The sequence below is a fragment of the Branchiostoma floridae genome, unplaced genomic scaffold (assembly GCF_000003815.2).
Source record: "Branchiostoma floridae strain S238N-H82 unplaced genomic scaffold, Bfl_VNyyK Sc7u5tJ_246, whole genome shotgun sequence".
NCBI classification, from domain to species: domain Eukaryota; kingdom Metazoa; phylum Chordata; class Leptocardii; order Amphioxiformes; family Branchiostomatidae; genus Branchiostoma; species Branchiostoma floridae.
Window position 1 is genome coordinate 99655 of NW_023365792.1, and position 12954 is coordinate 112608.

General features: G+C 42.3%; 2 protein-coding genes across 2 annotated transcripts; both read right to left on the reverse strand.

Annotated features, from left to right (window-relative positions):
• Positions 1 to 1620: 1620 nt before the first annotated feature.
• LOC118408618 lies at positions 1621 to 2004 on the reverse strand. Its single transcript, XM_035809436.1, has one exon. It carries the CDS (start codon positions 2002 to 2004, stop codon positions 1621 to 1623), a length of 384 nt encoding a protein of 127 aa, XP_035665329.1.
• Positions 2005 to 6312: 4308 nt separating this feature from the next.
• Positions 6313 to 6918, reverse strand: LOC118408619. The gene has a single exon (XM_035809437.1). The coding sequence runs from the start codon at positions 6916 to 6918 to the stop codon at positions 6313 to 6315; it is 606 nt and encodes a 201-aa protein (XP_035665330.1).
• Positions 6919 to 12954: the final 6036 nt, after the last annotated feature.

Here is a 12954-nt window from a genome sequence, read left to right on the forward strand (position 1 = left end):
AATCTTCCCCTCACAACTAAACTTATCATCCTCATTTAGTCTTTTAATTTCCTTGTTATTAAAGAAACAGTCAAATTCCTTCTTATCTGGGTCACATTCACCAGCAGTGTATAGTTTTTGATAGTACTCTGCTTCTTTATTTATAATTTCTTTGGGGTCTGTTATCATGGATCCATCCTCTGACATAAGTGAGGTAATGACTTTTTCTTGAAAATTTCGCTTCTCTAAGTTGAAGAAGTATTTTGTGCTTTTTTCTCCTTCTTCATACCATTTGCACCTGCTTCTTATTATTGCCCCTCTGGTTTTCATATTTTGTATGTTGTCTGATTGTTGTTTTATTTCATGTATTAGAATTTGGTTATTCTGATCATTATTTTCATCATTTTCTTTAATTAAATAGTTGAGTCTATTTTCTAATTCTTGTTCTTCATTTCTTCTGGATTGTGCTTTTCTCTTTGAATATCTTATGCAGAAAGTTCTGATCTCCATTTTTAAGACTTCCCATTTTAGGCTTGGGTCGTGAATATCTTTAAGTTTTTCTTCTATGCTTGAAAGAAGATCCGTCATATCTTTAATGAATTTTTCTTCTGAAAGTAAAGAATCATTAAAACGCCAAAAGCCTGGCCCTCTTTTTGATAATTTGGGGACATAATAGACATACAAACTGCTCTGTGGTCTGGTACAGGTGCTACACTTATTTTACATTCACTTGTTTGTATCAGATTCCAGGGTATGAACCAGTAGTCTAGTCTACACTTTACAGATGTTGACTCATTTTGCCATGTATATTGTCTAGTATTAGGGTTCTTTTTTCTCCATATATCAGTTAGATTAAAGGATTTTAGTATCGAGTTTACTTCTTTGATGGCTTTGTCCTTCTGATTTATAGGCCTTCCACCTATTTTGTCCATCTGTGTGAGAGATACATTGCAATCACCACCAACTATGATTGTTCCATTTGCATGTTCTTGTAACAGGTTATTTATCTTAGTAAAAAATATTTCTTGCTCTTTTGCCTTATTCGGTGAGTATAAATTTGTTAGACATATGTCATTCATTTTGGTGTTTGCAATTATGTATCTTCCACATTCATCAGTTTCTCTGTTTTCAATTTCAATACTTAACTTTGGATTGAAGAGTATCATAACTCCCTTGCTATGTGATGAGCCATGGCTGTACAGTACTTGCCCTCCCCATTCTGTTGACCATTGTTTCTCATTTTCTTTGACTGAAAATGTTTCCTGTAGAAAAGCTATATGTATATTTTTGTCGTGTATCCACCTGAATATTTTCCTTCTTTTGAATTGATTATTTATCCCTCTTACATTTAGTGTTATGAATGTTATTCGAGTATTATGCATTTTGTTTGCAGTAGGTATCTTTCCTTCCCCTATTCTCTCTTTGACCTGGTAGGTCTGAGTTAACAGTTGTGTAGGTACAATAACACAAGTACATTGTAAAACTAGTAATTATAACTAATGATGATAATAAATCACGGTTGCTAGTTTCGTGTAAGGGTTGATCTGAGAGTTGATCGGAAGTAGTGGTCATGATTGTTTTACTTAACAGATTGTTGGTCATGTGACGCAGTCTGGGATGTGTCCAAAATGTTCAGGATTATCAGGAGTCAGAGGTAGAAGCACCAAGTGTTGCCCTGGTGGATCTTGTGTCTTGTCTGCGACGTCCGGTTTCCTTTCCTTCGTTGTTGGAGTGCCTCTGGGTAGTACTTCTGGTTGTCGGCCTCGGGGGATGCACGATGAGACGATCGTAGCGGAGGTACGCGACGTTGCCCCTCTCCCTGGCGGCCTTCATTTCTGGGATGAGCTCCTCTCTTTTTTGTCTGACAGCCTCAGAAAAGTCTTCGTTAATGAAAATGTGGCTGCCCTTAAGGTACCTGGCACGTTGTAGAATGGTCTCCTTGTCCTTAAACCTCAGCAACTTGACCACAATAGCTCGTGGACGTGCGTCTGGCTGGAAGCGTCCATTTCTGTGAGCCCGCTCCATTTCGATCTTCTTTGGATCTATCTGCAATTTGTCTTTCAGTAGGCTTCTTACCTTTTGCTCACATTCTTCCCATGATTCTTCCTTGACGTCGGTTATGCCATCTATCAGAATGTTGTTACGCCTCGTCTGATTTTCTAGGTAGTCTGTTTTGTTGTGATTCGCAAGATGATCGTGAGAACACCGGACGTCTTACTCAAGAAAATGTCATTTAGAGCTCGTAAACTAGTCTTCCGATCGAATCGCGCCTAATGTGAGGCGGGTATAATGACTACCGTAGGGGTTGAACATTCGCACCATAATTAGTTATATTTTTTGCATGGTGTATTAAGGAGGAACAAGAAAAGTGTAGCGTTGTGTAAATGGAAAATGACATATTTTTCTGTTTTACTTTAAATGTTTAAATGCTATAGTCCCATTTCTTCGCATGTAAGCTGAAATCAGTATCCAATTGGCAAGAACGTACGATTGCCCATATCATTAGAAAAAAAAACTTCCAATTTGTATCACAAGGCAGAAAGCAGTATTCGAATGTCATGTTGCGTTCGAGTCTTAAAAAGTTCTTTCATCCTGTGAGTGTTTCAATATAGATACGGTACATTGTTATTTGCAACCTAAGTTTCCATAATGATATCTAAGACCAAGGACCGTGCGTGTAATAAAACATTGGATTTACACAATTCACAATTGACTTGGATTACTGACGTTCTGTTTAAAATACGTCTGACGTTTTACCATGTCGGTATAATCCTTCATATGTTCTCAACATTTGCTCGATACTTTTGTATCACTGTAGAGTACCATACATAGATAGAAATCCTCTGTTTTATTTATTGAAAAGTAACACTTTTCAGTATTGTCGATGGGATACGAATGCATGTCATATGCAAAGTTTAACATGTCTGACGGATAAACCGTTACCTGAATGCACATGTACATGCGCAGCTCCAAGTTTATATGTAGGTTATGGAAACCAGTCTAATTTCTATCCACGGGCTTTCACAAGAAAAAAAAAACAACACATTATATGTTTTCGCACTGTTATTGATATCTAGACACGCCGTTGCAATAGGTTCTATATTCTTTCAAAACATTTGAATTTGAAGTTGTTTGGTTTAGATTCTCGATGTTCTTCATAATGGATCATCTATTGAAACAGAGGACGAATAGCTAGAGACAACACCCTGACAAAGCATCTCGCAACGAATTTGGCGGACTTATAATTAACTGACGTGTCGACCTTAGAACACAAAATTGCAGAGCAGTTGGTTAGTTACGAGTTAGCTTTACTTGTCACCAGCCAAACAGCAGTAGCACGGTCCCCAGTTTATTCTACTTCAAAATGTTTATTTTCAGAGATCATCCTCTTACCGTTTTCTCGGCCCATTGTATGTTTTCATTTTTATCTACCCGATCACATTAAACGGGGCTTGAAGACATACGACCATCCAAAACATCATTTAGAGATCCAAGACCCATCCGCCGATCGATTTCATGCTCTGTGACAAGGAATTTCGTGGGAATTATACATGTATATCTACAGAAAAAAATTCGAACCCTTTCGCTTACCTCAATCGCATTTTATTGATAATGAAGATGAAATTCACTTTCATCCATAGAAGATACAATTTTGAAGTGTTCATGTAGTAACATTACCCCTGAAGATGACATCTGAAATATATGAAAATATTAGCTCAATATTGAAAGGCTGTATATAATCAAAAGTCACTGCATGAAAAAAAGAGGTCGATCGGAAGATGGGGTTGACCAAATCGGCTCATACCTGGAGTGTGAGATAGGTATGTAAAACTATAAACAGCCATGTAATTAAAACCCTCAAGCTATGTCTACCCACGCTATAAGGTTATGTGTGTTTGTGAGTGTGTGTATGTGTAGAAGACCAGCATTACTCAAGAATGCCTGGATGGACTGTATTGATATTTGATACGTGGATCGGTCTTCATTAGATCTTGAAACGATTCGATTTTGGGCCCCTAGCGGTTTGTTTTGGTTCTACAGCGGAACTTCCTGATACCTCGAGCTTGCCCCGTCGTCTTGGAGCTTTCCCCGTCGTATATTTCCCCGTCGTCATTGGGGCATTCCCCGTCTGGTGTTTTCTACGTCTATAACGTTAGGTATAGTGAAATATATTGTCATATTGCAATCCATACTACTGTAGTATATCAGTATGGATTTTCAATATTGTTTTTGCTCTGTCTCTTCTCCTGCTCCTGTCAAATCAATCCTGTTCAATTTGATTCAACTTTTTCATTTTGGGGCCTTTATGGAGGTAGGGATAGCAAATACCCCCAGACTTTTGTTTACTTTATTGATAGATGCCTAATGAATTATGATATTTAGGCTTTTTGGTCCTTTTTTTGAATAGACCAAATATGTATATTTTGGGCCCCTCCGCCCCCAGGTACATTCAGTACATTCAGGTACATATTAAAACCTAATAACCTGAAGTTTGGTACAGAGGTGCATTGGACATATGAGCATAGGAAACCATCAACACTTTCTTCATACTTAAAAAATTAGTTATTTGGGTGGTTTGGGCCATTTTCGACTAAAATGTATATTGTTGGCTCATTGCCCTTGTATGGAAACCGAATGACCTGAAATTTGGTACAGGGGTGCATTGAAATACCCCATGGACACATTCTCCTTAGATTACTTCAAAACTGGCTATTTGGGGGTTTTCTGCCATTTTTTAAATAAAAATGTATATTTTTGGCTCTTTTTTTCACTCTACTGGTTCACTCTACTGGTTTGGAGAAATTCTATTACGCCGTAAAAGTGTATTTTGTTATGCTCAATATCGACTGAATCTATAAACCAAATCCATGAATTTACCTTCATCATACTTGTCAGTCACATTCACCACCAAAATTATCCTTGATCAGTACGTTAAAGGTGTGGTACAAATGCCATTGCAGCACTATCATATGTACGATTTCCAGATTCTTTTGTTAGAGGCTCAAAGAACAATGCGATGCACTAAAGGATCTATCGTATCGATCGATCGCCGATATAACATTTTTTGTATGGGGTAGAAGATAACAAAGAAATAAAAACTGCTAGTTCACGTTTACGATACCGACAAATGGAGCTATAGATACAATTTAAACCATATTCTAGGCATAATCATCGCCATGAAAAATGGAGATATAGTTTTGGGTGTGTCTGTCTGTGCGTGTGTCTGTCAGTGCATATGTCCGGATATCTGTGGTCAGCATAACTCGAGAACCTCTTGATGGATTACGATGATGTGGGTAGGTGTCAGGAAGACCTTCACTATGTCTTTGGAAAAACATATCACACACATGATTGCCAAAGTATCAAAACGAGTGACCACACTGAACAAACTTAAATTCAAATTGCCACAACATGTACTCGAAGTTATCTATAAGTCCTTTATTTGTCCACTTCTTGAGTACGCCGGCATAGTATGGCATGGCTGCACTAATCGGACTCCCGACGTATAGAGAGAGTACAATATAAGTGCTCACTTACAGGTGCTGTGAGCTTCTCTCTGAACTTAGGTGGGAAAAGTGTCTGACCGTCGCTATGTTCATTCTTTGACAATGTGTCATAAAACTGTCCATGGTCACACTCATCAGTATCATTGTATAGTCATAAAGTGGTAATGTGATTAACAGGACTAATCTTTAGTATAGAGAGTAAGGTATAATATTGTGTGTGTGTGTGTGTGGGGGGGGGGGGGGGTAACCGGTGTGGAAAACTGGCTTCTACGTAACAGGGTTTATCGGTGTTTCCACAAGCATGCCGACGGGGAAAGCTCCAACAACGACGGGGAATGCTCTAACAGGGAATGTGCCAGATGACGGGGAATAGTTCAGACGGGGAATCCCCACGACGGCGGGAAATCCTCTATGCTAAAAAAAAATCTGACGGGGAAACATCTTTGCGGGGAAACCTCCCGTTACCCTGCAATTAAATGGCTTAGATTATACCTTGGTAACTGTTTATCTATAAACTTATGAAGCTCTTAATGATGAGGGTAAGAATGCCTTTTAGCTAAAATGTTGTGCTATCTGCTTTAATTACCTCCCAGTTTTTCTATGAACTTTGAACTTTATTAAAATCACCACTTTGCAGGCAATTTAGCCTGAATTGTGTTGGTGTTCACAAGCTTCGTTATTAAACATTGTTTAAAAAGTTATTACAATTTTAAAGGCATACTTTACATTGACTTATAATTTTGCTTAAAATCACAAATTACAGACGTTTACTATACAATATTTGTAACAATGAGTTCGGTACACGTCATACGGATGTGATAGTGCGTTAATTGTCATTCAACAGAGCAAGGGCCCTGGGGATAAACGATTGCGAATGTCTGTTGGACCGGCTCAGTGGCAGCTTAAAACGGGGAGCCCGTCGTAGCTGGTACTGACACTCTGTAGCCGGCTGCAGGAACTCCTGGCAAGGGTGAGTGGCGTCAGCCACCACTCTTCTCAGTTCACGTACAGTCGCATCCCGTCTCCGGGACTCCAAGGTAGGTAGCTGTTCGTAGGGTATACCGATGATCCTGCAACAGGACCTCTGGACTTTCTCCAGCTCTTCAGCCAGACCGCGGGGTAGACCTCCCCACACCGGTGAGCCGTACTCCAGTACTGGGCGGATGAATGTCTTGTAGATCTGGAGAAGTACGTCTGCTGGAAGCCCGGCTCGTTTGGACAGTCGCAAGTAGTGAATCCTGGGGCTGACTTTCGACAACATGTACTCAATGTGCGGGCCCCAGGACAAGTCGTCGCTGACTATCACTCCAAGGAGTTTGAACCTCCGCACACGCTCTACGTTCTCCCCGTTCAAAGTAAGTGGAGGGGGGTTCACTGCCTCCTTACGACAGCTGACCACCATGTCTTTGGTCTTTTTCACATTAGCTGCCATACTGTAGGACTTCGCCCAAGAGTCAACTTCATTGATGGCAAGTTGCATTTGGCCTGGTAGCGATCCCATGAGAAGTTCTACACAGAACGTCTCATACTTACGCCCCCCTCCCCACTCTAAGAATCGAACGTGCAACGTGTAACGTTTAATACCTTTCAAAGTTTTCGTTTTTGTGAAACAATATACTTAGCCTAGTCTTCATATCATCATATCAACACCAATCACTATGCATACTACATATTTTCAGTCCCAAAAATCATGACAGATCCACCCGTTAATGCTGTTAGCATAGTTCATAATGCGCTGAAACTTATAACAATAAAATCTTGACACAAACTACAAAGATTCATAAATAAATGAATACCTGACCTTTGTGATGTGCACGTGGTTGTGACACGTTTCCCATCCGATGCTCCGAAAAATAACGCCAAGGATTAAAAATAATATAACAAAAAAAAAAAAAACAAATAAAAAAAAAAAAACTGTTTTGCAGGCAGTCACTCAGTGCAGAAGCAGAGTGAAGATAGCCCCATGTTCCGAACGCAAGTGCTGCACATTCGAATTCAGACTCAAATCTGCCTCCGCGTTTGAAGTACAAAAAGGGAAAACATTCAACTTTACGTTACATGACAACATTGTTAAATTAAATCTGACTTTCCTGAAACACTATAGAGGGTACTGTTGTTGCAGTTTTTGTTGTAAGCGGTGACGTCCCCCGCTACCCTCGTAGCGGCAAGACCTACTACAATACTACAGGACGTTTCAGACCATATGTAAAATGTAATACACCAGTAGGAACGGTCAAGCACAACATCTTTCACAGATGAAGGGCCAGGTCGTCCCGTAAACCAGCAGTGGCGTTCCCCGCTACCCTCGTAGCGGCAAGACCTACTACAATACTACACTACTACAGGGCATTTAAGACCATCCGTATAATGTAATACGTCAGTAGGCACGGTCAACCTCAATATCTTTTACGGCATGAAAGGCCAGGTCGTCCCGTACACCAGAAGTGGCGTGTCCCGCTAGCCTTACAGCGGCAAGACCTACTACAATACTACACTGCTACAGGGCATTTCAGACCATCCGTATAATGTAATACATCAGTAGGAACGGTCAACCTCAATATCTATTACGGCATGGAAGGCCAGGTCGTCCCGTACACCAGCAGTGGCGTGCTCCGCTATCCACGTAGCGGCAAGACCTACTACAATACTACACTACTACAGGGCATTTCAGACCATCCGTATAATGTAATACATCAGTAGGAACGGTCAACCTCAATATCTATTACGGCATGGAAGGCCAGGTCGTCCCGTACACCAGCAGTGGCGTGCTCCGCTATCCACGTAGCGGCAAGACCTACTACAATACTACACTACTACAGGGCATTTCAGACCATCGGTATAATGTAATACATCAGTAGAAACGGTCAACCTCAATATCTATTACGGCATGGAAGGCCAGGTCGCCCCGTACGTGAGCAGCGGTGTAACCCGCTAGCCTTACAGCGGCAAGACCTACTACCCCAGGCAGGCCACCGCATCCCTGGAATAATATATCGCGATGATGCCTCTTTCACATGTACTGCGCGATCGGGTATGGACCAGGAAAGCATCAGAAAATCTTCAATTCATTATTTTCCAGTAGTTTACTCATTAAAAAGTTGATGTACGTCAATTTTTACATTAATCCGCCCAATATGACCCTGTAGACACGTTTGAACTTCGCGCTCTCCTCCCCCGAGTCTCCCGCCGCGCTGGCCGATGACGTAATGGCCTCGTTCTGATTGCCTGCGCGCTGACGTCACAAATCAGAATTGAAACTTCTGGCCATGCCAGCCATTTTGCTCGGTGAACCTCGGTCCCTTCGGCGGGAAATCACACCGCCATTCTGGAGCCAGTCCGTTGTTGTTGACATTAACTTCGTGGACCTGTAAGTCGCGTTGTGAGCTGTCTACGAAGCCATAGTCCCCGGGAGACTGAGCATGAATGGGCTTGTCTGCGAGTGAACCGCGCGACGGTACGAATCAAAACAATGGTGGTGGGGGAGGTTTCGAGAGTGAAAACGTGTCTACAGGGTCATATTGGGCGGATTAATGTAAAAATTGACGTACATCAACTTTTTAATGAGTAAACTACTGGAAAATAATGAATTGAAGATTTTCTGATGCTTTCCTTTAATAGGCCGGGCATCCCTGGCTGCGCTTGCCGACAATTTCGTGACGTTGTCGACGCGTACCTCGTGATGATGTAGCGTACACATGGACGTCGCGATCGGGCACGGGCCCCGACAGGCCCCCGCATCCCTGGCTGCGCTTGCGTACAATTTCGTGACGTTGTCGACGCGTACCTCGTGATGATGTAGCGTACACATGGACGGCACGATCGGGCACGGGCCCCGACAGGCCCCCGTATCCCTGGCTGCGCTTGCCGACAATTGTGACGTTATCGACGCGTACCTCGTGATGATGTAGCGTACACATGGACGGCACGATCGGGCACGGGCCCCGACAGGCCCCCGTATCCCTGGCTGCGCTTGCCGACAATTGTGACGTTATCGACGCGTACCTCGTGATGATGTAGCGTACACATGGATGTCGCGATCGGGCATGGACCACCGACAGGCCTCCGCATCCCTGGCTGCGCTTGCCGGCAATTTCGTGATGTCTTACACGAAACATCTGCCTTATTCTGTTTATTTTGGGTAGTCTTAGCATGTTACAGAAGGATTCCGACCATTTTAATTTATAAAATTAGTATGAAACTTGCGTGTTGTAGGCGAGTTTCTATATAGTGGGTAGTGAATATGCATTCTTCATCAGAGGGAGGATATGTGGGATGCATCTTAAAAAAGGAAATGAAAGGAACACGTAGTGCATTCCACAATTCTTGGGTATCGGCCCCAGTTAAATTAATTACAATTGATAGAAAGTTTTACAACATCAAGGTAATCTAAGTAAGCCAAAGACCACGTCCAGTTACACAAGTCTTTATAATAACTAAGCTAAAAGATAGTCAAGTTTGGTCGTATAGTTGCTTACAGTAATTTTAAAATTGGAATAGGAAATCATATAGATCATTGCTCATTTTCAGACGTTCCAAGCGGGGTCGGCAACCCAAGCTTTTGAGTTGCAATTCCCGGTTAAGCCGCTGGAGGCACTCCATGAGCACGTGGCAGGGACTGAGACCTGGATTACAAGAACCGGGAACAGCGCTGCCGTCGTATCGCCTCCGTTAGATTCAGTAGCACAAGGGAAGATTAAGGCGTCGGCAGACTCCCTTTTGTTCAGAGATCCGGATAAGTTTAGGGCAGGGGGTTTACACAAGCAGGCCTCTGAATGGAACAATCTTATGATGGATATAGAAAGCTGGTCGGAGGTGAAAGATTGGATAAATAATGGGGTAAACATGTTAGATTTCATCCAGCCATTTAAAGGAAAGTTTAAGGGTAAGTTTTATGACACCGCTTTTCCACCTCCGACCACTGTTCCTAACAACAAAAAACATGTATTCCTTTTGCTGAGTTTATTTCTAATACTATCCACAGCAGGATTGTAACAGGTGCAGTAGAGGTGTGGGAAGAGTGGGCTCAGTGTCTCCGCCATATATCGGGTCACCCCTTACAGTGGAGCCCAATAAACCCAGACTCTGTTTGGATTTGAGGTATTTGAATAAATAGATGAAGGACTGCCCGTTTACTCTTGACACAGTTATAGATGTCACCAGGTATCTAGAAAGAGGGCATTTTCAGACAGTGGTAGACGACAAGAGCGGCTATGATCATCTTTTTTTAACAGAAACTAGCAAACCATTAGTGGGTTTTCAATTGGGCGGATGGTATTTTGTGTCAGCACTCAGCAGTGATCAGTTTCGGCTGGAAATGTAGTCCGTTTGTCTATCAACAAGTTGGTCTTGTTGCAATGCACAAGATTAGGGCTATGGGAGTACCGTCAGCTCTGTATATAGATGACAGGCATGCGGGTCAGTTACAGCTTAAGATGGGTACCCAAATCAATATATGGTCATTCTACGAGTTGGCACAGGCGGCATGCTACATTTTGTGTTATATACTCTTGCGCTTAGTACAGGGTACGCTGAGTACGTACAGGGCAACCTAACCTAGCTACCACTCAGTGCATAGTGAACTAGACCTAGGTCAGGGCAACCTAGCCTATAGCCAGGGCAAAACGAAACCCTTTACGCCGATTGGTCAATATCGTAAACTCAGGATAGAGCGCCCTGCACTAGGGAGGCACAGAAAAGGTATAAAAGGAGGAGTGGTCCGATCTCTGTCATTCTTGAGAAAGACAAATTAAAGTCGAAACCGGTAGAATACCGTCGTCTCTGAGCTGTCATTTTCCCAAGCTACGAATGATGTATACTCTTGCGCTTAGGATATACTGTGAGATTTGCCAAATCTCAGCTAGATCCCACGGTAAAAACAGTCTTTCTAGGGATGATCATCAACTCATTAACCCTGTAATTTGGCTTGCCAGAGAAGAAGAAGCAAAACTTTGCACAATTTAGGGAGAAAGTCCTGGATAATCACGAAGTACCCGTGAAGGTCTTAGAAAAAGTAACATCACATCTGCCGGGAAATGTTTATAGAAATCAGCAATCGGAAAAGCTAGGTAGAATGGCAAAGATTACAGAAGGGGTACGAAGGGAGTTGTTATATTGGAGATTGTTGGACTCTTGGACAGGTTGTATGACTTGGAAGTCAGAGAAACATGAAGTCCTAGAGCTGTCGTTGTATGACTTGGAAGTCAGAGAAACATGAAGTCCTAGAGCTGTCGTCAGATGCCTCAGGGTTTAGATGGGCTGGAGTGGTACATGAGTCAGGCAATACGGTACTATGTGGGGATTATTGGCAGAAGGGGAAGTAGACAAGCATATCTCAGTAAAAGAAACCGAAGCCCTAAGAAGGACCCTGATATCTGTGCAAGACAAAGTGAGAGACAAGCGTGTGGACGCCAGGGTAGATAATCAAACCCTAGTAAGGGCCTGGGAGAACCAGGGGGGAAGAGTAAGAAGATTAATGAGGCAATAGTTAGGCTTTGGGAAGTCACGTTACAGCTTAATATTGATGTGAATTTGCAGTACATTCCGTCACGAGGCTGACAAACCGTATAGAAAGTTTCTGTTCACGGACGTGCAGTTACTGCCAGAACTGTGGCAAAAGATAGACGCGGAGTTTGGAGGCAAGGATGGTTTTGACACAGCAAAAGGCGCTAGTAACAATTATTGTACCTGATTTTTACTCTAGGAAGTTCTGGTGGCCAGTTTTACTCAAGAACGCAGACAAAGAGGCCAGAGTAGCAATATCGGGACAACGGGTCTTCAGATACCCGACCCAGGGGCAGGGTTGGAGGTTGCTTCCAACAAAGTGGGACCTATGGGCCTTCCGCCACAACCCGTAGGTTTCACCGGAGCGGCAAGGCTGTGGGTACCAGCGGTAAACTGCATTAGTTGTAATTATCCAAATGATTTTGATTGTAATTTTTGTCAAAAATGTGGAGAGAAAAACAAAAAACAAGAGAGTACTGAAAGGAGACAGAGAATTCAAATAAATTACAAAGACATCGACACAAGATTCGAGGAAATTATGGGAGCGGGAGACAGTTTGGCGTATGTTAAACAAAAACGGTCATTGACAGATCTTCTGAACAGATTTCTGGAGTCTCTGGTTCCACTGAAATCAATCTTTTCAGCCTCTCCGAATGACATTATAAAATTCCTAATCTTTAAGGACCAACAAGGTAAAACAAAAGTCCATAAAGTGAGTTGTGAGAGGAACCAAGGTACATGCACTTGCCAAACACGTCTAGCTTTTAACCCTCAAAGACCCGAGTGGGGTCCATTTGGACCCCGGGCGTAAATTTTGATGTACCATTTGAACATTTTTAATCTGAAGAAAAAAATCCTTCCATGACTTTGTCGATCAATATCTTCTACACCTTCTCCGAAGTTTTAACGAAGATTGGTTCAATACTATGGAAATAATTAAGAAAGTCCGTGTTCAGTCCGTCTGGGG

Excerpts from the sequence above, each read along its gene's own strand:
- LOC118408618 (XM_035809436.1), bottom strand. The coding sequence starts at position 2,004 with ATGGAGCGGGCTCACAGAAATGGACGCTTCCAGCCAGACGCACGTCCA.
- LOC118408619 (XM_035809437.1), bottom strand. The coding sequence starts at position 6,918 with ATGGCAGCTAATGTGAAAAAGACCAAAGACATGGTGGTCAGCTGTCGT.